At 45.8% G+C, this 24,081-nt stretch overlaps 1 protein-coding gene across 2 annotated transcripts in view; it reads right to left on the reverse strand.

Annotated features, from left to right (window-relative positions):
* Positions 1-9,999: 9,999 nt before the first annotated feature.
* anp32a (acidic (leucine-rich) nuclear phosphoprotein 32 family, member A) overlaps positions 10,000-24,081 on the reverse strand; it is a 36,386-nt gene continuing 22,304 nt past the window's right edge. For both annotated transcript variants that reach the window (XM_085968485.1, XM_085968484.1), the window contains exons 2-7: positions 22,916-23,065; positions 21,123-21,245; positions 19,015-19,213; positions 17,196-17,341; positions 14,235-14,310; positions 10,000-11,186 (exon numbers count right to left, since the gene is read on the reverse strand). In XM_085968485.1, the coding sequence (XP_085824611.1) occupies positions 11,128-11,186; positions 14,235-14,310; positions 17,196-17,341; positions 19,015-19,213; positions 21,123-21,245; positions 22,916-23,065 (753 nt within the window). In that variant the 3' untranslated portion in view covers positions 10,000-11,127. The remainder of the gene's footprint in view (positions 11,187-14,234; positions 14,311-17,195; positions 17,342-19,014; positions 19,214-21,122; positions 21,246-22,915; positions 23,066-24,081) is intronic.

Here is a 24,081-nt window from a genome sequence, read left to right on the forward strand (position 1 = left end):
GTATAACTCTGAAACGAGCTTTGTGTGTTTACAGTTTGTAAGAACTGAATTTCGCCTTCTGCTTCTCCCACCTCACCCACGACTGGTGAGACAGTGAATGCGGAGGTTGGAACCCGCTATAGGCTGCTGAGTGCCCACCTTTATCACTTGCTCACTGACTCACTCATTCTCACTCACCGATGCGCACTCTCGTATTCACTCACTCTTTCACTCAAACTCTCTCAAATCAGTCACCCTCACCTCTTCACCCTTATACTTACTCGCGTCTGTTAAGTATGTGTATTGTATTGAACAATTAACACAAAGACTTAAACGTATAACTCAAACAGGTCTTTACTGGTTGGAGGTAGGGACTACACATAGGTCTTTACTTCATGCCCACAGGCGGGAACTGAGGGGGATCAGTACCCACAGTACTATTTATACCCCTATGGCCAGGAGTGGTACTGCGTATCACTACGCCCAACAAGTAGTGCAGTCCTGTCCATAGGTTCAAAGTAGCACACATATTACATACACAACATTCCTCCCTTCCTAGCTTTACAGTCATCTCCCCATTTAACATAACGTAATAACATATATACATATATAACTTCAGGTTTACATAACAGAATAACATAGATACATAGATAACTTCATGTCAAAACAGATCACAGATTCAGTCTCTGCGGAAAACAGTTCACAGATTCAATCTCTGTGGTGGAGTCGGTTCACGTTGCTGGAGTGACTCATTCAATAGTCCTTCCATGGATTTAACAGTTTGAACTTCCGAACTGAATTGGCTCCGTTCGGAGGGACCACGTGTGTGATCTGGTAGAGGTAATAATGGTTCAGATGGGTCATCTTCTGTTTCGACTTTTCCTTTTCTGCTTCTTGGAGACTCTCTGGGCTCCACTGTCAGCTGCCAGCTGCATGCGCAGTTCCTCCTTCTCTCCCTCCTTTTTCCGTAGTAGAGCCACCTTCTCCCGATGTTCCGTAGACTTTCGGTGCTCCTCCATGATTTCTGTATGGTGGGAGTCGAAGTTACAAGTTGGGCAGGACAGGACATAGTAATATTCGGTGTCGTCCTGATCTAGGCCAGCGAGAGGGTCTTCTATTTCCTCCATACCCAGCTGGGCGTTAGCCAGCTTTTGTTCCAAGTCCAGACATCTTTCCTGAAGATACTTCTTCATGCGTACCTCTTCATCCAGCTTTTTCTGGGCTTTCAGCAAGTCGTTTACTAATGACCTCATTTGAGATTTTACTACTTCAACTTCTTTTGGAGATTGATTGATCGGACTATTCAATCCCTCTACCGGAGCAGCTGTTTCAGCGGTCTGTTGTTCTACGTTGACGTGAGTCAGCGTACTTTTGGCATCCAAGGGCTGCTCTGTTGCAGTCATCTCAGTCTGTGTTGCCACCTCAGCTCTTCCAATAACCTTTGAGAGCTCCGAACCCCTTTCGTTTGAATATTGAAGTTCGTGTTCAAGTTTTTTCCATTTCAGAGTCCTGTCCTTCAGCATATGCAGGAGTTGGCTGACCGTTAACTCCTCTGACATCAGACGTTTTGTGTGCTCCTGCTCCATTTTCTCCATCAGCTGCTTCTGTTGTCTTTCCAGATTCTCCAACTCTATATCAAAGAACTCTTTCGTTGCATTCAACTCTTGCTCAAAACGGCGAAGCATTTGTTCTAATTGCTGTTGTAGTTTGAAATGGAGTTGAGTTCGAGCCCGGTGTCCCTCAGAAATGGGCACATCAGTAGACTTGCCAGACTCAGAATCCACAGTTAAACTATGTTGTTGTTGCTCAGTGGAATTCTGTGCTGAAACTTTGTCTTTTGCACCTGAGTTGGGCTTACCATCATCCGTTCCAGAGTCTGGGCCGACTATCTTCACCGAGTTCTCACTCGTTATTGTTTGTAGGAAATGCCAGTCCATATTCATTTTCCTAATCCACTCCCGTCCTAGTAGTGGAGAACCTCCTTCAGATATCACATATAAGTCCATTATTTGACTGTCTTCGCCCTTGTGGACCACTGCAACCTCTATTTTCCCGATGGGGTACACTCTTTGCCCCGTGTATGTTTTCAATATAATCCCCGTATCCTGTAGGGGAATATGTTGGAATAACTTTCCGTAATCTTTCTTATTTATGACCGTCAATGCCGATCCAGTGTCCAATTCCAGTTTTACTTGGACTCCTTCTATCTGAAGAGTGACCCAAATTGTCTGGAGGTCTGCACCCTTACCAGCGTTGAGTACTCTTAAGCTAGCCAGTTCATTACTGCTAGCGTCTGAATCGGACTCCTGTTCGGCCACCTTGTGTACCTTTGCGTATTTCCCTTGCGGTGACTTCTTGTTGCTGGTCTTCTTCGCTGACCTGCATACTCTAGCTATATGTCCAAGCCTACCACAAGTTCTACATTCTTGGTTTTTAAACCAACACTGGTTCTGATCATGCGTTGTCTTTCCACAACGATAACATTTGCCAGAACTCACACCCAATTTGTGTGCACTGAGCTCCGGTGACCGTAGCTGCATTACTGCCGTGCCTCTCGCTGCGGCTTCGTGTGCTGCTGCCATAGTGACCGCCTTCTCAAGCGTCAGCTCATTCTCCTCGAGCAGTCGCTTTTGTGTATCCTGTTTAAATAAACCACACACAAATTTGTCTCGAAGTGCCTCTGTCAGTCCCGTTCCAAACTGACAATATTTCGCTAATTTACGCAATTCCAGCAAATATTCAGCATTGCTTTCATGCTGTAGCTGCCTTCTGTCGTAAAATTTAAATCGTTCCGCTAGCATCAGCGGCGTGGGGTTTAGATGATCTTTCAGGACAGTAACAATCTCATCGAACGTCTTATCCGCCGGTTCATCTGGTGATAACAGGTGTTTCAATTGCCCGTATGTCTTCGCACCCATTAAATTTAATAATGTTAGTGCTTTATCAGCCTCACGAATTTTATTGGCCTTACAATAATTTTTAACTCGTTCAACATATATGGCCCAATCTTCGATGTCACTATCAAAGTTGCTAATATTCCCGTGTTTAGGCATTGTAGTACTTTATCAGATTTGCAATTTCTCAGATTTTTTTTTTTTTACTGCTATCCAAGATGGCGGCTTCCTGCTCTTGCCGTCGTCCTCCGCCCACAAAATGGCGGTTTTCCCGCGCTTGGCGGTCTTCACCCGTCCCCCGACGCCGTCTCCCTTCAGCCCCGAGTGCGGCCCTTATCTCCGCCGTGATCGATGGCCCGCGCTTTTCACCGCGGCTCTCGCGCCTTCAGTGTCTGCCGACGCTGCGCCTTCCAGCCCGAGTGCGGCCCTTATCAGGGATTTCGATCGATCGCCCTTCTACCTCCGACTTCCCCCAGCCCTGTCTTTGCAGCCAACGCTGCTTGGCTTACCCACCAGCGAGGTTGAAAAAGCTGCAGGATGTCTTCTGTCCTCCCGTTTTCAGTCGCTGATGGAGGCTTCAGGGTCCTAATGCCTGTCGCTTCCAGTGGGGTGGTGAGATTTGAAACCTCTCTTCAACGTCCTGTCTGTGGACGAAGCCGCCGTGGAATAACTGCCGCAGGGTAAGAACCTGACTCGTCGCCAGTGTTAAGTATGTGTATTGTATTGAACAATTAACACAAAGACTTAAACGTATAACTCAAACAGGTCTTTACTGGTTGGAGGTAGGGACTACACATAGGTCTTTACTTCATGCCCACAGGCGGGAACTGAGGGGGATCAGTACCCACAGTACTATTTATACCCCTATGGCCAGGAGTGGTACTGCGTATCACTACGCCCAACAAGTAGTGCAGTCCTGTCCATAGGTTCAAAGTAGCACACATATTACATACACAACAGCGTCCAGTCTTGTCTCTAAATCACTCACTCAGTCTAGTACTCAATCACTTTTCCTCACTCCCTTGCACTCTCATTCACTCGATTTTCCCTTCAGTAGCTCATCTTTATTACTCTCACATTCATTCATTCTCTCGCGCACTCTCTCACTCACATCCTCTCTCAGTACTTCACCTCCTTTAACCAAGGAGAAAAGGAACTGAACTCTAATCCTAGGATGAGAGGATTGTACCCAGACCTCAACGAGCGAGGATAGTGTACTCCTTTTCATTTTCTCTCTCTCTGTCCAGAGTACTTTCCCTCCCCTTTCATTCTGAGACGCCAGAAACAGACCCCTACACTCACTAGAAGCACAGTGTCAGCAGCCCTACAGTCCAAGACTATCCCGGGAACCAGCTCAGCGTCTAAAGATCGGCCAGGACACAAAGACTGGGAGGGGGGGGGAAATTCAGTTGTTTGTGCCTCCCGTTAGCGCCTTAAGAGGGTGCTAATGGGGCGCAAAGCAACTAGCGCCCGGGCGCGGCGATGTTTGCGCTGCTCACGAAATTAACTAGACATTTTGCGGCGGCGCTAAACACTACCGCCACGATTTCCTGCGTCGGCAGATCGTAACGTCAGTCGAGTGCGCAATGCCCCGGACCGGATATTGAGTGGCGCCCCCTGCTTTACCGCCTGCCGCTAGCAACGACAGGTTGAGGGGAGCGTTTTGCAGTCGGGAAGGGACTGGGGGAGCGCTATTTAAAGGCGAATGCTTCCTGCCTTTTTTTGTTGGTGACATTTTTGCACCACGCATTCTGAGAGAGAGAGAGACTTCTGGAGAGATTCAACGCTGTGTGAAGGAGTTTTGGGTACTGAGCAGCACTTTGCAGGTTCATTTTGATTTGCCCTTCCTTGCTTCGCCAGCGCTCTGAGGTAGCGCCTCACTCCTCGGCCTTTGCGCCTTAAGACAGGTGTGAAGCGCCTGATTTAGCGCTCCAATCACCTCCAGGGGCGATAAAAGCCAAGTTTGCTGTCGGAGGCGATAATTAGTGCCAGGCATTAAACTTTGCGCACGGCCGATAATAGTGCCCCAAACGGGGCGATACTGAAGTTTTCCCCCAGGGACTCCTGCCCAGGGCAGACTCCCAATAACTTTGGCCAGTGGGGCCAACTGCCTGTAATTCTCTTTCCTTTACCAGAAGCAAATAAGAGTTTTTAAAAAAGAGGCGAGTTGCCCAGTTAATATGACAACAAAGCCGCAGAAAATTAAATAACCCTCCGGATTGCGCTCGATGCTAGATTGCCATCAGCATCTGTCATTAAAGAAAGACTTGCATTTATATAACAGCTTGTATTTATATAGCACCTTTAATGTAATAAAACGTCCCAAGGTGCTGCACAGGAGTATTTAAGACAACAAATTTGACACTGATCCACATACGGATAAATTAGGGCAGGTGACCAAAAGCTTGGTCAAAGAGGTAGGTTTTAAGGAGTGTCTTAAAGGAGGAAAGAGAGGCGGAGAGGTTTAGGCAGGGAATTCCAGAGCTGCGGGCCGAGGCAACAGAAGTCACAGCCACCAAAAGTTCAGCGACTATAATCAGGGATCCTCAAGTGGGCAGAATTAGCAGAGCGCAGATATCTTTGCCGGGGGGGGGGTTGTGGGGCTGGAGGAGATTACAGGGATAGGGAGGGGCGATGCTATGGAGGGATTTGAAAACAAGGATGAGAATTTTGAAATCGAGGCGTTGCTTAACCGGGAGCCAATGTAGGTCAGCGAGCCCAGGGGTGAACGGGACTTGGTGCAAGTTGGGACACGGGCAACCGAGTTTTGGAGGACCTCACGACCTTGCCTTTCACGACCACCGGACGTCCCAAAGCGCTTTACAGCCAATGAAGTACCTTTTGAAGTCGTCAATGTTGTAATGTAGGAAACGCGGCAGCCAATTTGCGCACAGCAAGCTCCCACAAACAGCAATGTGATAATGACCAGATAGTCTGTTTTTGTGATGTTGGTTGAGGGTGAATATTGGCTGGGACACTGGGGAGAACTCCCCTGCTCTTCTTCGAAACAGTGCCATAGGATCTTTTACATCCACCTGAGAGGGAAAGTCCCTGGAGTGGGATTTGATCCCACAACCTTGTGATTCAGAGGCGAGGGTGCTACCAACTGAGCCACAGTGGACACGTCATGCAGTGTCCATGTCCTTTCACTGGATCCACTCAGGAGCCTTATGCAATTGCACAAAGTTACTCACCGCTGATGTCACGCCCGAGAATCGGAGAGCTGTGCTCCAAACACTGGTACAAATCCTGGAAAATACCAGAATCCAATGTGAAGATGAGGTATAGAATGAGAGAGCACAGGAGGCTATATGGCCTGACATGAATCAATCATTCATGAAAGACTTATGCAATAATACTGAGCGGCCTGCGGGTGGCGCTGTCCAGGGAGAGTATAAATACTCGGGCATGGGCCCAGCTTGCGCAGGACATTCTTTAACAGGAACTAGTGAAGGACACAACTAGACCTCCATGTTGTAAAACAGTTGATTAAAGCTTTAACGCTTAGACCAAGTGCCTAGTAGTTTTCTTACGTCATGGCCCATCATGCCTGTGCTGTAATCTGACCTATTCAGTCACTAACCCAGTTAGCCTGATTATTAAAACAAATGCAAGTAGGAGGCAACGAAAAACTGAAAATAGTATTTTGAAGTTGGGGAGATAGGTAGAGATTTAGAGTTTAGGAATATAATTGCAGAATTCAAAGGTAAGACAGTTGAATGGTTTGCTGCTTCTGGTGCTGTGAACAGAAGACTGGAAGCTGCAAGCTGAGAGTTGGAGGCTCAAGGAGGAATTTAATAATGAGAATAGGTGTGATAGTCGAGCAGGACTTTACAGGGCAGGGCACAGATGGCAGTTTGGACGAGGGGAGAGTTTGTGGGGAGGATGGCAAGGAGGTGCAGCACGGTGGGCTCACCCCCAATTCTGACCCAACAAGGAAAAACACAGCCTCTGTTTGAGATTGGTGAATCACCATCAGGAAAATTGCAGGCATCAAGTCCCGCCAGCAGCAGGATAAAACTCCCAACTGAATCCCTTACAATCATAAGAGCACAAGAATTAGGAGCAAGAGTCGGCCATACGGCCCCTCGAGCCTACTCCACCATTCAATACTTCTTAGGCAGTCCCTCGGAACCGAGGATGACTTGCTTCCACATTAAAAATGAGTTCGCAGGTGACTGATGAGTCCAATGCGGGATCAAGAAGATCATGGCTGACCTTCGACCTCAACTCCACTTTCCTGCCCAATCCCCATATCCCTCGATTCCCCTACAGTCAAAAAATCTATCGATCTCAGCCTTGAATATACTCAACGACTGAGCATTCACAGCCCTCTGGGGTAGAGAATTCCAAAGATTCGCCACCCTCTTGAGTGAAGAAATTCCTCATCTCAGTCCTAAATGGCCGACCCCTTATCCCGAGAGTATGCCCTAGTTCTAGACTCTCCAGCCAAAGGGAAACAGCCTCTCAGCAATCCCCCCCGTCATCCCCCTCAGAATCTTGTTTCAGTGAGATCACCTCTCACTCTCCTAAACTCCAGCGTATAGGCCCAATCTACTCAATCAACACAGGTCATCCCCCTCACCCCAGGAATCACTCTAGTGTTGTTCTAAAGCACACCAAAGTGCAGAACAATCGAATGGGAGAACACAGGCCCAATCCTCCACTCTACACAAAACCGGAGTCAGGGCAGGTACTAAGGTATTTGGTAGAACCAGCATAGTCTGTGCTGAAAGGGAAAGTGAAAGTAGCTTTGGATTCCTCCAATGACTCAGCTTATCCAACAAGTATCTACATGGTAGAGTAGAAAGATCCCACTCCTCATCACCATCCAAATACCCAATTTGGAGGTATACATGCGTGAACAAGAACAGGGCCTCTCCAGCACTACCCCTCCATCAGTTGACTAACCTACCATAGAATAGTACAGCACAGGAGGCCGCCATTTGGCCCAAGTCTGCGCTGGCTCTTTCGAAGAGCAATCCAGTTAGCCCCACCTCCCCCGCTCTTTCCCCATATCCCTGCAATTCTTTTCTCCTTCAGCGTCTTAAGCTCATACATGGGACAAGGGTCACGTGGGCAAATTACTGTCATTTACAGAACCGCAACTGAGCAACGTGCCAATGCGTACAGAAGGGAAACAGACGGAAGTATCAATGGGGAGTTGCCATCCAGCCAAAAAAAGGCAGCAATGGTAGCACGTGAGAATCCGACCGCTCATCAGTAGGGACAGGGAATCAGCATTTTTTAAATTGAAGATTTAGGTTGCGCGCGCCCATCAATGAATGGTACAGAGCCTCAAATGTAAAATGCTTGTTTTATACAAACAGACGACAATGTTGGACAAGACCCACTGGTCCATTCAGCCAGCTATGCCTCCCAATATGTAATCTCCTGGGAGAGGCAAATAACCAGATATACAGAAGTAAAAACAAAACTAATGGTCATCATTTAGCTGGAAGCAGTGCACCAGCCCATCGATGTGAAGAAACTGCATTAAGGCAGGTAGAGTTATTAGCAGATAGTGTTTAAGCTTCAGCTATGCTCCTGGTCCAACAACTTGTCCAAAGTTACTTTTATATTGTGCTAGGGCCACTGGCTCCCAATTCATGGGATTCATAAACCCGTCTAAACCATCCAAGATAAACTATGCAGATTGGTGACCTCAAATGAGATCGTTACCTTCACTTCCTGGTCTTAACTCCCTCAATGAGAGCTTCAGCTTCACTCACCTGGAGGTAGGTGGAGTTTGATTTGTAAAATGTCAGTGTTGGGGAATACAGCAACAATGGAACCGGCCCATCAAACCTAGAATTGCAGCTCCCGTTACTGGATTACTTGCACTTTTGGCATTCACAGAGGATTGCAAAGATCAGTAAAGACTTGCATTTCTATAGCACCTTTCACGACCACAGGATGGCCCAAAGTGCTTTACAGCCAATGAAGTACTTTTTGAAGTGCAGTCACTGTTGTAATGCGGGAAACGCGGCAGCCAATTTGCACACAGCAAGCTCCCACAAACAGCACTGTGACAATGATCAGATAATCTGCTTTTGTTATGTTGGTTGAGGGATAAATATTGGCCCAGGACACCAGGGCAAACTCCCCTGCTCTTCTTTGAAATAGTGCCATGGGATCTTTTACGTCCACCTGATAGAGCAGATGGGGCCTCGGTTTAACATCTCATCCGAAAGACGGTACCTCCGGCAATGCAGCACTCCCTCAGCACTGCACTGGGGCAATGCAGCACTCCCTCAGCACTGCACTGGGAGGGTCAGCCTGGATTTATGTGCTCAAGTCTCTGGAGTAGGAGTTGTCGGAGTATCGAGTACCTTCATGCCAAAGAACTCACCTGTATTTTAAATAAATGCAGAGGGGTGGTGGGAAAGCGAAGAGGGAGATTGGGTGCAGCAGATTGGTCGGACTGCTGGCTGTAGGGGTTCTGGATGAAGAGTATGGTGCCCAAATCTAGTTCCGCAGGAGTTCACAGCAACAGAATGGCCCCACATTTGGTAAATTCGCTCAGACTTCACAGTATCCCGATGTGGCAAAAGGTCACACTGATGCAGTATCATAGAATCATACAGCACAGGAGGCCATTCAGCCCATCGTGTGCCTGTGCTAGCTCTTTGAAAGAGCTATCCATTAGCCCCCCCACCCCCCTCTTTCCCCATAGCTCTGCAAATTTCTCCTTTTCAAGTATTTATCCAATTCCCTTTTGAAAGGCGCTTTTGAATCTGCTTCCACCGTCCCTTTCAGGCAGTCCATTCCAGATCATAACCACTGCGTAAAAATAAATTCGCCTCATCTCCCCCTTGATTTTTTTTTGCCAGTGGGGGTCTGCTCTGGTCGAAGCCAAGACACATGATCGGTGCAGAGTAGAGGGAGCTTTACTCCGCATCGAACACCTGCTGATGACAGCGAGCATCCAGAAAGCGTTCCTTTCCCAACGCTAAACATTGCTCACCTTAAACACAAGAGATACAAAAGAGTAGATAAACCTCACGAGTTGTACAGCCCAACACAAAAGGTAGAAATAAATGGTCCCCAAAGGTTTTAACCCCCTAAAAAAAACCTAAATCGGCCCCTAACACTCAAAAAAAAAATCACAAAAATTGTATATATATAAAAAAAAAGGATTTATTGAAACTGTTGAATGACAAAAACCAGACACAAAACTAAAAGTTTGGCTTTGCTGAGAAAAAACGGCGGCAATCTTTTATACAGATGAAGTATCGACTAGGAATACAGTCACCCCGGATATGAAAGTAAAACTCTGTACATTCACTAGGCATTTTTTTTTCCCACCCCAAGTCAATTTTATTGACTTCACCAAGATAAGAAAATACAATTCTGCATTAGTATGATGCCCTCGAATGTATGAAAACATGCCCATTCAACACTACATGCTAGAATTATTCCGCAAAAACGATGCTTGTAAAAAAAATTCATCAAAGTGTACAACACACGGAGGAAATAAATGCAGGGTTTCTTCTCCTCTACGGTATTCAGATTATATTTTACAGACCAAAAAAAAATAGTACACGGGTGCCGGGAAACGGGGTTTCAAACTTAATATATTTTTTTATTACAGCGGTGTATTACACTACCAGGCATCGATTATTCAAATGGGTGCCATTTTTGGAAGTCGGGCTGTAAAACAAGGGGGGGGGGGGGGGGGGGGGGGGGGAGGGAATTGGTGGGGGGAAAAAAAAGCGAGTGAGCTTTGGTCACTATTTACAGAAAACATTCCTCACACCTACAAGAGCCAGGACGAGGGTGGGAAAAAAAAAAAGAGGGGAATTTAAAAAACACACACACTCGTTAGCTTCACTTTTCCAAAACTGGCAGCCATTTTCTGCACAATAAAAGCACACCCTCGCTCCTCTTTTTAAAATTTAGAATATGCCGTTTGGTACATGTTGCCGTGGATATGATTCGTGATATGGTTCGAAATGGCCGCTCAAAACCACCCATAACAAAAAAAAGGGGGAAAAAAAAAGAGGGAGACAATTATTACTCGGTTTTTGGGCCTCGCCCACACCTGCAACAGTGGCGACTCATCCAAATTCACAACACCCAAAAAAAAACGAACAAAAAAACAGAACATCTCAGAGCAGCAGTAACGAGAGTTCTTTCGACTCATCATTCCCACAGCAACAATGGGGCGGGAGGAGGGAAGGTGGGGGGGGGGGGGAGAAAACAGGTAAAAAGTCAGTCAGTCAATCACAATAGGTTAACATCTGAAATTTATTTAATCATCTTCCTCGCCTTCATCTTCAGGATCTCGTTTCCTCTTCTGTCCTTTGACCCCTATTTTGAAGGGGGGGGGGGGGGGGTAAAAGAGAAAAAAAACATTATACCTAGGCCAGGAACAGCAAAGTCTACCGAACATTCGAATAAAACAAGTGATCGCTATGTGGCATCTAATTACCTTCTCCCCACTCCCTCTTCTCTGGAAGGGATAAGACTCCTTTTGATATACTCTTGCGTACCATAGAAGCAGGAGTAGGCCATTCGGCCCCTCGAGCCTGCTTCGCCATTCAATGAGATCATGGCTGATCATCCAAATTCAGTACCCTGTCCCTGCCTTCTCCCCATATCCCTTTAGCCTTAAGAAATATATCTAACTCCTTCTTGAATATATTTAATGAATTAGCCTCAACTGCCTTCTGTGGTAGAGAATTCCACAGGTTCACCACTCTCTGGGTGAAGAAATTCCTCCTCATCTCAGTCCTAAATGACTTACCCCTTATCCTTAGACTGTGACCCCTGGTTCTGGACTCCCCCACCATCGGGAACATCCTTCCTGCATCCAGTCTGTACCATGGGCAGTGGGCATAACAACAAACGGGAATATTGGGCACATTTTTCCCCCTTCTCCCTAGCTCAGAAATATCTAGACTAAATGGAGCACACCCCCATTACCACCCCTACTGAGATTGGGCAACAGCACCCAATTGGAGATCAAGCGTGGGGCCTTCTGGTCTGTATGGCTCCGTGACAGACTGACCTTGCCTAATCTTTTAGCTGCAGGAAACTTGTTTATCCGGAGGTTAACTGTCCGGAATGCTCGAGTCACCGGCAAAATTCAGGAGTCGGTTCAGTAAGTTTTTTTTCTTTTCGTTGCTTTTTCTTCCACCAGTCAGGCTCTGCAAGGTCTAGCTAAAGCTGTTGCTTAGCTACAGAGACGCTTGCAAGCTACGGCCAACTGTTTAGAAGCTGTTGCTAGATACGGAGCTCAAAAGCTTCCGTATGTTTTAACATTAGCGCTGGTTTGTCCGGCAGTTTTGATGGGACGGCAACAACTCGGTCCCGTATGTCACAGTTCTGCCCCCAAGATTTCGATTCCATAGCCATTTGCTTTGCCCCTCTCTCTGATTTCAAGAGCCTCCTAAAAACCTCTCTTTTACCCACTCTACCTCTTGCCCATTGTTCACTTCTCTGCCTAGCAAAAAGCTCCAACATTCTTTTTCTTGAGGAGCCCAATATGGTAAGTTCTTGATACACAATACACACTCATGCTCCCCCATAGAATCCCCTGGTAATTGATATCTTTCTCCCAGTACTAGTTTCCAGTACTGCCACCACAATCACAAGACACTTCAGTATCAATGGCCTGGAGTGTCCTGCCAGCTTTCATCCATGTGGATCCAAATATTCACCAATATTTTAGAATGAAACAGCATACCCAGTCTTGACGACAAGGTCTACATCCAAAACATTAACTTGCCTTTTCTCTTTCCAAAAGCTAAATGAAGCACCATGTATTTCTAGTGCTTTGATTCTATTATGAACAGGAGTAGGCCCATTCATCCCCTCGAGCCTGTTACCATAGGAACAGGAGCAGGCCCATTCAGCCCCTTGAGCCTGTTCCGCCATTCAATTAGATCACAGCTGCTCTGTATCTTAACTCCATCTACCCGCCTTGGTTCCGTAACCTTTACTACCCTTGCCTAAGATCTATATACTGTATCTCAGTTTTGACATTTTCAATCATCCCCCAACTTCAACAGCTTTTTGAGGGAAAAAGTGTTCCAGATCTCCACGACCCTTTTTGTGTGCTTCTTGACAACGTGCCCAAACGGCCTGGCTCTAATTTATGAGTTGCCCCCTTGTTCTGGACTCCCCCACCCCACCAGAGGAAACAGTTTCTATCTACCCTGCCAACTCCTTTGATCATCTTAAACACCTCAATTAGATCACCCATTAATCTTCTATACTCTTAGGGAATACAAGCCTATTGCACCATACAGAACAATTGTATGGCAATAACATGCCCTTGGGATTCAGACAACACTCAAAATGTTTCTCTTCCAGATGCTGTGTCCTGCTCTGCATTTACCAATTTACTTACAAATATTTCCTCCATTTTAAAACTTCTCCTCTTGCACACTCTCCGTTGTTATCCACCCCCAACCCTTCCAATCATCGCTGAGCTTTAGCTGGAGCCTAACGTTACGTCAGATCTCCTGCCTATTTAAAGCAACTTGAAATTTAAAAAAAAAAAAAAAAATTTAATACAGGAAACTCTTATCCGGCACCAACGGGACCGGCGTGGTGCTGGTTTATCAAAAAGTCCAGATTAGAGAGAGGTATAGTTAAAAGGTACGAGAGCTCCGTACACAGCAACAAATCCAGGCTTCCCTGTTGCTTAGCAACAGCTGCAGGAACCCAGGCCACAGACCAAGCGTCCCTGTTGCTTAGCAACAAGTGCAGGAACCTGATTACACAGCCACAGCTCCAGGAACGGCCACTACAGGAAACTTTCGATTAACCGGCACCTAAATAACCGGAAATGTCGGTTAACTGGCAAAATTCAGGAGTAGGTTCAGGTAACTTTTATTACTTTTTTTTTTACTCCATTTGTTGCTGTGCAAGGGTGTGGCTGCAGCTGTTGCTAAGCTACAGAGACGCTTGCAACTTGTGCCCATTGTTCTGAAGCAACAGGGTTAGTTGCTTTATACGGAGCTCTCAGCTCCGTATCTTTTACTATGGCTTTCGGTTATCCGGAATTGTTGATGAACCGGCACCACGTCAGTCCTGTCCGTGCCGGATAAAAAAGTTTCCTGTAATATGAAGTAAAATTTACCTGAACCTACTCCTGAATTTTGCCGGTTAACAGAGGTTTCCGGTTATTTAGGTGCTGGTAAATCTAGAGTTTCCTGTATTAAGGATAGGCAGAAGTCAGCTCCTGGCAGGTCCACAGTGACTGATGGAGCCACGTGAGGAAATGGCAATCATGTATTCCTCCCACTTGTATTGTGACCCCACCCCACAGGAAAGTGACCATCAGATCTGAGAGAATTGGACCCAGGGCATTAGAAGTGTCCCACAGGAAGAATGAAGATAAAATTATACCCAAGGCCACTGGTTTGAGGGTCTGATCCTCCTCCTCCTCTTCATCTAGTTCGCCATCATTGAAGTCCTCTTCCTCCTGCAATATCAAGACATCCCTTCTGTTACTGGGTAGTAACACACTGTAAACATTATGCTCAACTTCACCCAAAGTTGGCAGCATTCTCACCTGAGTCACAAGGCTGTGTGTTCAAGCCCCATTCCTGAAGCACATAACAACTTGTATTTATAGAGCCGTCTTTAACGTAGCAAAAATATCCCCGAGGCGTTTCACAGGAGCGTCATCAAAGAAAATTTGACACCGAGCCACACAAGGAGATATTAGGACAGGTGATTAAAAGCTTGGCCAAAGAGGTAGGTTTTAAGGAGCGTCTTAAAGAAGGAGGAAAGAGAGGCGGAGAGGTTCAGGGAGGGGATGAGCGGGCTCAGGGCCTTGGCAGCTGAAGGCACAGCCGCCAATGGCAACCTAGGCTGAAGGAAGTGTTGCATTTCCAGAGGTGCTGTCCTTTGGATGAGATTTAAGTGGAGCCCCACACCTGCCTATTCCTGTAGTTCAGGTGGGTATAAGGGAAACCAGGGCACCATTCAAAGCAGCGAGATCTCCCACTGTGGAGATCAACATTCCTTCTTTCTGTGCGCAAAACAGTTGCCAGTTGTCCCAGGACAGCGAGTGCTTTTGAAAGCAATTAATTCAATGTACCTGAAGCATATTGAGATGTTAGAGAGGCTTGATAAGACACTATAAATGCAAGTCTTTTTCTAGGAGACTAAAATTTTTGAACCATTGTTCTTTCTCCTCAGCTTTAAAACCAAACAAGCAGCATATTTACATACCACAAAGACCAATTTCCACCCTCGAGAGATTCCAGTCTATTCCCAATGAGACTGGTATCACTTCACACAATACAGCAGCACAGTAAACAAATAGCTTAGGAAATGCCAAGCCTTTATAACCAAGCAATATCTTTTCGCTACACACAATTTTGCAACCATCACTGATGGCAAAGCCTGAAAGATAACCGGTGATGGACTCGACCCATATTTAAGAATTTCTCATTTCTCTCTAGAAATGGCTTGAACGAACCCAGTGCTGGAATAGCAATGGAAACTCTACAGTCCTAACTGCAACTGTTTTTAATTAATTGGATGCGCTTTGCCACTCGGACTGGTCACGCTCCAGCTTTTGGCAAGGAGCTGGATCCACACTCCTCCAATTCTGCCCTCTGAGCATCTCCAATTTTATATTGCTTAACCATTGCCCGAAGCTCTGGAATTCCCTCCCTAAACCTCTCTAGCTCTCTCTCCGCCTTTAAGATGCTCCTTAAAACCTACCTCATCTGCCCCAATTATCATCTTATGTGGTTCGGTATCAAATTTTGTTTGCTAACCCTCCTGTGAAGCATCTTGGGGCGTTTTCCTACATTAAAGGTGCTGTATAAATACAAGTTGTTGTGGTGGTGTTAATGCCACAGAGGATTCTTGCAACCAGCGGGCAGAAGCCTGCTCCCCATCAGCCTAGGCTAGAGACTGGTCCCGGGGTGAAAGGCCAGTGTCTAGTGCACTGAATCACCTAGTTCCCCCTCCCTTGTGCTTTATTTTTAAATGTGTTTATTTATACAAGCAAAGATGCTCAAGCATATATTTCTCCTCCTCTCCAACATGCACACCCTGTGGGATGTATACACACCTGACAGCTTAACTCAGTATAGCAACACCTCTCGAAGATTTAGAACATCCAGCCAGGTGATTTTCGGCTGACAATCTGATAAGACGCGTACATTTAAACTATACCAATGGACAAAGATTTTCAGGCACAGCCAAGTTACCTTACAGGACATGTGACAAACTAATTATTTGGGGGTTGGGGATTTTCCCAGCCTTTCACAAGGGGGTTTAACAACTATGTACAGTTACATAGCGAGAGCGAGAGAGAATAAAAAGCAGGCATTGGGAGAAAAATTAAGGGAGGTGGCAAGTTGCAGGAGGAAGCTTTTGAAGGTGAGAAGCGATGTTCTACAGTGGCGGGGGTTTCGGAGAGAATTTCAGAGGGCGTGGGCATGACAGCGGAAGGTCGAGATGCCAATGGGGTGGTGCGAGTATACAATGGTTCAAACTTCCTGGTTTGGCACACTATTTTTAAGTAAGTATCCACAAACACATCGGGACCAAATTTGCACACGGTAGACAGTACAGCTGAAAGTCAGTTAGCATCTAAGTCAGTAGCGTTGCAGCTTTCCCGGACTAACGACTAGCAGTGGCCCAGTTTTTTGACTGAACTTTACTGCCTACCTAATTACTCAAAGTCTACAAATGGAAAAAAAAAAGCAACTTGCATTTCTATAGCACCTTTTACGACCTCAGGATGTCCCAAAGCACTTTACAGCCAATGATCTTTTATCTTTTTGAAGTGTAGTCACTGCTGTAATATAGCAAACGCGGCAGCCAATTTGTGCACAGCAAGCTCCCACAAAACAGCAACAAGATAATGATGTAGATGGAGGGATAAATATTGGTCAAGATACCGGGTAGAACTCCCTTGCTCTTCTTTGAAATAGTGCCGTGGGATATTTTACGTCCAGTTGGAGGGGGCAGACGGGGCCTCGGTTTAACGTCTCGTCTCATCTGACGGGGTAGCACTCCCTCAATACTGCATAAAAACAGACAATGGCAGGCACATTGCTGAATGTAGTGGGAGTCTGATTATCCGCCACAATGGAGGGCTTTCAGGAGGCCCTACTCTAACTGGACTACGACCCAACCCCACCTGACCAAATCTGCACAGCTCGATCCCAAGTTGCAGCTCAACAGCAAAGAGAATATAGCCCAATCCAAACTAAAAAAGGAAAGCATTGCATTTATATAGCGCCTCGATATATCTTCAGGACGTCCCAAAGGGCTTTAGAACCAAAAATGCCAGTTAGTGGGTTGACATTGTTGGAGGGGCTCTACTGTACTGAATCATACCTCTTCATCTATGCTGACAACTTCCTCCTCCTCTTCCCCGTCCTCCTCTTCATCCTCATCTTCCTCTTCCTCCTCATCTTCCTCTTCCTCCTCATCGTCCTCTTCACACTTAACTGCCTCATCATACTCTTCCTCCTCGTCAACTTCTGCACATTTAAAAATAATTTTAAAAAGGGCAATTAAATTAATGCAACACATGAAAGGAAACCAAATGATTTCTAAATTATACATTATTTCCAGAATGGCTATTATATTAGAATAAAAGTTAACCAAATAGCTTTAGAATGTGGGCAGTTTAAAACACACACACAAACTGATGTCATGAACGTGACGGAGAGAATTGGAATTGTGCAGTATATTCATAAAACTGGGTCAAGCATCTGCCTCTCCAGACCCCACTATGCCACAATGAGTTATTGATAATGATCTAACAAATGGCTTAAAAAGAGTCTACACAGAGGGCAGAGGGGAAAAAACCTGTCCATGAACCCTTCACTTTGATGCAACTACAAAACTGTTTCTCTCTCATTTCCACCCCCCACCCTCCCTTACAATGTCACCATTGTTTAATGGAAAAGGTGGTAGACAGAAAATAAATGGAATACACAACTGGGAGAGAGAGATCCAACACGACACCACTCGTAAGTCAGGTAAATCTTTGTTGCCCGCCCCCCCACCCTCTCCCCAAACTGGTTTCAGTCACTTAAGAAACAAACATTGTAGAATTGTGAAATAACAGAAAATGCTGGAAAAACTCAGCAGGCCAGGCAACATCCGTGGAGAGATATTGCTTGGCCTGCTGAGTTTTTCCAGCATTTTCTGTTGTTATTTCGGATTTCCAGCATCTGCAGTATTCTGCTATCATTGTAGAATTGTGTTTGTGCTTGACAAGTTTCACAGGGCCTGGGATGTATGGACTGTCACAGGAAATTTTAATTCATGAGTTACAACCTTTCTTCCTTATCTGAGGAAGGATGTTCTTGCCATGGAGGGAGTGCAGCGAAGATTCACCAGACTGATACCTGGGATGGCAGGAATGACGTATGAAGAGAGATTGGGTTGATTGGACTTGTATTTGCTAGAGTTTAGAAGAATGAGAGGGGATCTCATTGAAACTTATAAAATTCTAACAGGACCAGACAGACTAGATGCAGGAAGGATGTTCCCGATGGCGGGGGAGTCCAGAACCAGGGGTCACAGTCTAAAGATAAGGGGTAAGCCATTTAGGACAGAGACGAGGAGGAATTTCTTCACCCAGAGAGTGGTGAACCTGGGCAGTAGAGACCAATTCATTAAATATATTCAAGAAGGAGTTAGATATATTTCTTAAGGCTAAAGGGATATGGGGAGAAAGCAGGGACAGGGTACTGAATTTGGATGATCAGCCATGATCTCATTAAATGGCGGAGCAGGCTCGAGGGGCCGAATGGCCTACTCCTGCTCCTATCTTCTATGTTTCTATGTTAAGGGGACAGTTACTCTGATCTCCTGGAGCTTGTTTAACTGCCTACGGGGTCAGAGTGGAACATCCCAGTATTTTTCCCCCCTCCAAAGTGTTTCTTTCCGCCTCTCCCGAGAGAGAGTGCACAACCGCAGGATGGGGAGGAAGAAATAGTGGACGGGGCAGACTCATTCGATGGTCTTCTCCTGTCCTCCTTTTCCCCCTCAAGTTCATAATAGCCAACGGATGATGCCTATGGAACCTCACTGGCTCACCCGTCAATACCCTTCAGGAGGAACAACTGGGGCAAATTTGCACTGCAGCAGACGATAAAATTGGAGAAGGGCAGGCGTTTAATCACACAGAAAGTTTAAGTACCTTCTTCCCCCTCCTCCTCGTCCTCTTGCTCCTCTACATATGCTTCAGTGTCCGAGTCTGGCGCCTCTTTGTCTTCACGATCGTATCCATCGAGGTAGGTCAGTTGTGGGAGAAACTTGAAGACATTTTCTCTGTAATCGTTTAGGTTTGTCACCTCACAATTGAAAAGGTCTAGACTCCGCAGGCTGTCCAATTTTTTCTGTAAATAAAAAAACAGGGGAAAAACCCACAGAAGCCTTTGGTTTGAATTTGGGTCACGAGACAGTTCGAATCCTGCAAAAATTCAGCCTGCAATCCTAGTGCTGGAAATTAGTTTGAAAAATTAATTTAGATGCACCCCATGAAGATGTCTTCCAAATTCTTGAGTGACTCACGCTCACAATCCCACACAAAGAAAAAACACACCTACAGAATGTAATTGGATATATAAAAAGGAATAATTTGCAGGGCTATGGGTCTCATTGTACCATCTTTGGATAGCTCTTTCAAACAGCCGGCACAGGCACGATGGGCCGAATGGCCTACTTCTGTTCTGTACCATTTTAAGAATTATGGTTAACCTGCATAGTGATGGGTTCATAGAAACATAGAAGATAGGAGCAGGAGTAGGAGTAGGCCATTCGGCCCCTCGAGCCTGCTCTGCCATTCAATGAGATCATGGCATCCTCTCCCCCCGCCCCCTCAGCTGACTATCTCTGTACGCTGGAATCACCAGAGGTTGTGGGCTCCAAGGGGCGGAGAGCCAAATTTGCAGGAGTCTTAAAAGGATTGCTGAGCCCAACTTTGCTGGGGAGCTGAATTAACGCATGTACAGTTGACGCTTCAAGCAGAGAGAGGTTAAATGACCATTATGAATTTCAAAAATCCCAAACTCCTGCCAGTCAATTAAGGAGCAATTGCATCCCAACAGCACCTTTGTGATGTAATCCGGACAGACAGATTTGGATACAAAAAGGAATATTAAAAAAAAGCCATTACTCAAATTCTTGCAATAGGCTTTAAAAATGGTCTCAACTTTTTAAATTTTGCACTACTGAGAAATGGCTCTTAAGAATTAATTTTTCTTTAAAAAACCAATCAAAAAAGTCAGTTTCACATTTCTCCCCACAAGATATTAAGGTGAACGGAGTTTCTCTTGGTCTATCCTATTTTCGCTGGTTGGGGAGTCTAGGACTAGCCGGCATTGTATAAAAATCAGAGCCAAGACTTTCAGGAGCAAAGTTAGGAAAACTCTTCCGCAAATGGTAACGGATGCTAGATCAATTGTTAATTTTAAATCGGAGATCGATAGATTTTTGTTAACCAAAAGGTATTAATATGGGGCAAAAGCAGGTATATGGAGTTAGGTCACAGATCAGCCACAGGGCAGCACGGTGGCATAGTGGTTAGCACTGTTGCCGCACAGCGCCAGGGACCCGGGTTCGAATCCGGCCTCGGGTGACTGTGTGGAGTTTGCACATTCTCCCTGTGTTTGCTTGGGTTTCCTCCGGGTGCTCCGGTTTCCTCCCACAGTCCAAAGATGTGCGGGTTAGGATGATTTGGCTATGATAAATTGACCCTTAGTGTTAGGGGGATTAAATACGTGGGGTTACAGGGATAGGGTGGGATATGTGTTGGTATAGGGGTTGCGGGGATCGGGTGGGATATGTGTCGGTGCAGGCTCGATGGGCCGAAATGGCCTCTATCTGCACTGTGGGGTTTCTGTGATCTGTGATCAGCCATGATCTCATTGAATGGTGGAACAGGCTCGAGGGGCTGAATGGCCTCCTGTTCCTAGCACTGGCCATGTGATCAGCCAAGATGCCGTTTGATGAAAAGTTTGCCCGCTGTCTTCTTGCTTCACTACGTAAACCACCAGGTAAATGACTTAGAACGTGTAAGCTGATTTTTAAACCCGAGAGAAATAGCCGGTGAGAATTAGCAGATAATGGAAGCTCATGGCCTTCATCCAGTTAGGATTTATTGTAAAGGCCATTCGCCGTACATCAGCATTTATAGTCTTTTCAATATCGCCAACCCACCCAGAACTGTACGTGTGAACATCTAATGCCGTTGTTTCGGAGATCAGCTCGGACTCAGTTAGAGATTTCAGGCGCTGGGCTACTCACCAGAGGCTCTATCGTGCCGAGGTCTTTTATTTTGTTGCCGCTGAGGTTGAGATGTGTGAGGTTCGGACATTTTTCTGCCAACACTTCTAGTCCGGCTGAGATTCTGTTATCGCTTAGCTCGAGCTACATGTAAATATATTAAACAGTGCACTGTTAACACTGATGTAAACTAAAAATCAATTTCATTTTTTTTTTAATCTGGGAGTAAGAAAGGGGCATGCAGCCCATCAAGCCCACCCCATTTAGAGTCTCCGTGCAAGGATTCAATTGTGGGCTTCCCTCCCACCCTGGTAAACAGGTATCTGTTGTGTATGTACCTTTAAGAGAATAACTGGTCTCAGACTGCAATACCGGCAGTGACCACCCCTGTATAAAAGGCGCTAGAGAGCCTCTGTTGGTTAGTTTCGTTTATGCCTTTCACCAGTAAAGACTTGTTTGTTCTCTCCGGCTAGTCCGTGTCTCAATCATTCACGGACTTAACAGTATCTATGAAGGGGTATCAAGTATTTCACTGCTGAGCTCTTCTTGAGTCAATACAAAAATTTTAACATAGAAACATAGAAGATAGGAGCAGGAGTAGGCCATTCGGCCCCTCGAGCCGCTCCGCCATTCAATGAGATCATGGCTGATCATCCAAATTCAGTACCCTGTCCCTGCCTTCTCCCCATATCCCTTGATCCCTTTAGCCTTAAGAAATATATCTAACTCCCTCTTGAATATATTTAATGAATTTGCCTCAACTGTCTTCTGTGGTAGAGAATTCCACAGGTTCACCACTCTCTGGGTAAAGAAATTCCTCCTCATCTCAGTCCTAAATGGCTTACCCCTTATCCTTAGACTGTGACCCCTGGTTCTGGACTCCCCCCGCCATCGGGAACATCCTTCCTGCATCTAGTCTGTCTAGTCCTGTTAGAATTTTATAAGTTTCAATGAGATCCCCTCTCATTCTTCTAAACTCCAGCGAGTATAAGCCCAATCGACCCAATCTCTCCTCATACGTCATTCCTGCCATCCCAGGTATCAGTCTGGTGAATCTTCGCTGCACTCCCTCCATGGCAACAACATCCTTCCTCAGATAAGGCAACCAAAACTGCCCACAATACTCAATGTGTGGTCTCACGATGAGTCACCCATCAGCACTATGGAGACAAGACAAAACTGGCTACAGACCAGCGGGAGGTTGAGGGAGACATTACGTCGGCGATGCCACCCACCACTAACACCCACACCAGAAACACAATGGGACAGAACAACTTGGCAATTTTTTTGATACCAGATAATTAATGAAATGTGAAGAGAGGTTACACTGCAGTAGGTGGACCACTGCCATCTTATGAAAAACAATTAGAAACATAACTGTTGAGACCCAGGATGGCCAATGGACACCGCCCAATAGCGGCCATGATCGCATCGTTCTTGGGATGCCAGGTACTTTAGCTTGGCGGTTAATAAATTAACAGGAGAGCTGAAAATGAAGGGTGAGGAACCAGCAGTGTAAAAATTGTCAAATAAACAAGGGAGTGCGGAAAGGGACCCTGATTACCAGCAAAACTACACATCAGCTACATGCAGAGATATGTTGCTGGAGGACTGCCCAAGAAGCTTCCTGTGCAGGGCGCATCAAGAGTCAAGTGGTCATTCCTGCCTCAGATTTGGTCTTCAAAAATTTTTTTGAAGTGCCAGTTACCCCCCCCCGCCACATTATTTCACCCCTGGAAGCAGGTAGCTACTTATTCTGGCACCACTGACAAACCGCAGGAGGAGTCAGAAGGAGCCAGCAGGCTTTTACCTACCTTCTTTAGTTTGTTTAACTTTGGTAGGTTCGCGACTGACAATAAGCCTACGTTGATCGTGCTAAGGAATTCCAATTCTTCAAACTCATCCGAGAGGCCCTCGATTTTGCCATCATTTGAACGACAGTTGTCGAGAACAAGTTCTTTCACCTGGGAAGACACAAAACAAACTATAAACAAACTTCCTGGGAGAACGGATTCTTGCATCTCAATGGTGCAACTGCCCATTAAAACAGCACAGGAGACCTTGCTGCAAGGCAGTCGTTTTCAAACGGGGTACGGTAGCATTGTGGTTATGTTACTGGACTAGGGATCCGGAGGCCTGGACTAATGATCCAGAGACATGAATTCAAATCCCACCAGGGCAGCTAGGGAATTTACAAATTCAAATAATTAAATAAATCTGAACTAAAAAAAAAAGCTACCATCAGCAATGGTGACCATGAAACTACTGGATTGTCGTAAAAACCCATCTGGTCCACTAATGTCCTTTAGGGAAGGAAATCTGCCGTCCTTACCCGGTCTGGCCTATTATGTGACTCCTATTATGTGGTTGACTCTTAACTGCCCTCTGAAATGGCCGAGCAAGCCACTTAGTTGTATTCAAGAAGGCGGCTCACTACCGCCTTCGAGGGCAATTAGGGATGGGCAATTAATGCCGGCCGTGACGTCCACATCCAGGGAATGAATTTTTTAAAAACCATGAGGAGACCACCCGTCCCCCCTCATCCTCACACACATGCTACCAAGTAGTAGAGATGCTTTGTTCGGGATCTGCTTGGCCAGCGACAGACCGGGACTCGAAGCTTTTGCAGACTTCCTGTAATCCCCTTACAAACACTCAGAAAGCAGATACAGTTGGAGATTTCAATAATGAAACACTTGTTTATTACTGTAGTGCATGAATTGTACCAGATGATTGCTTTATAGCTCTGGCATACAATTTTTCAAAAATATTTGTTTAACCATGACATAACTGCATGGGAAGAGACAGACTAGTTAGTACAATAAAAGGCAGCTTCCATCAATGATTCAATACTATGTGCGTCAGTTATACCCTAAAACTGGCACAGCCAAGTAGAGGTGTAAACAAACTGGCTCAACTCGACCAATCTTTTCATCATTATTATTACTACATGTCCTAGGCGATACAACTCGAGTTCAAA

This window comes from Somniosus microcephalus, chromosome 27 (genome assembly GCF_052327205.1).
Source record: "Somniosus microcephalus isolate GS21.2 chromosome 27, FLI_Smic_1.0, whole genome shotgun sequence".
Taxonomy (NCBI): Eukaryota; Metazoa; Chordata; class Chondrichthyes; order Squaliformes; family Somniosidae; genus Somniosus; species Somniosus microcephalus.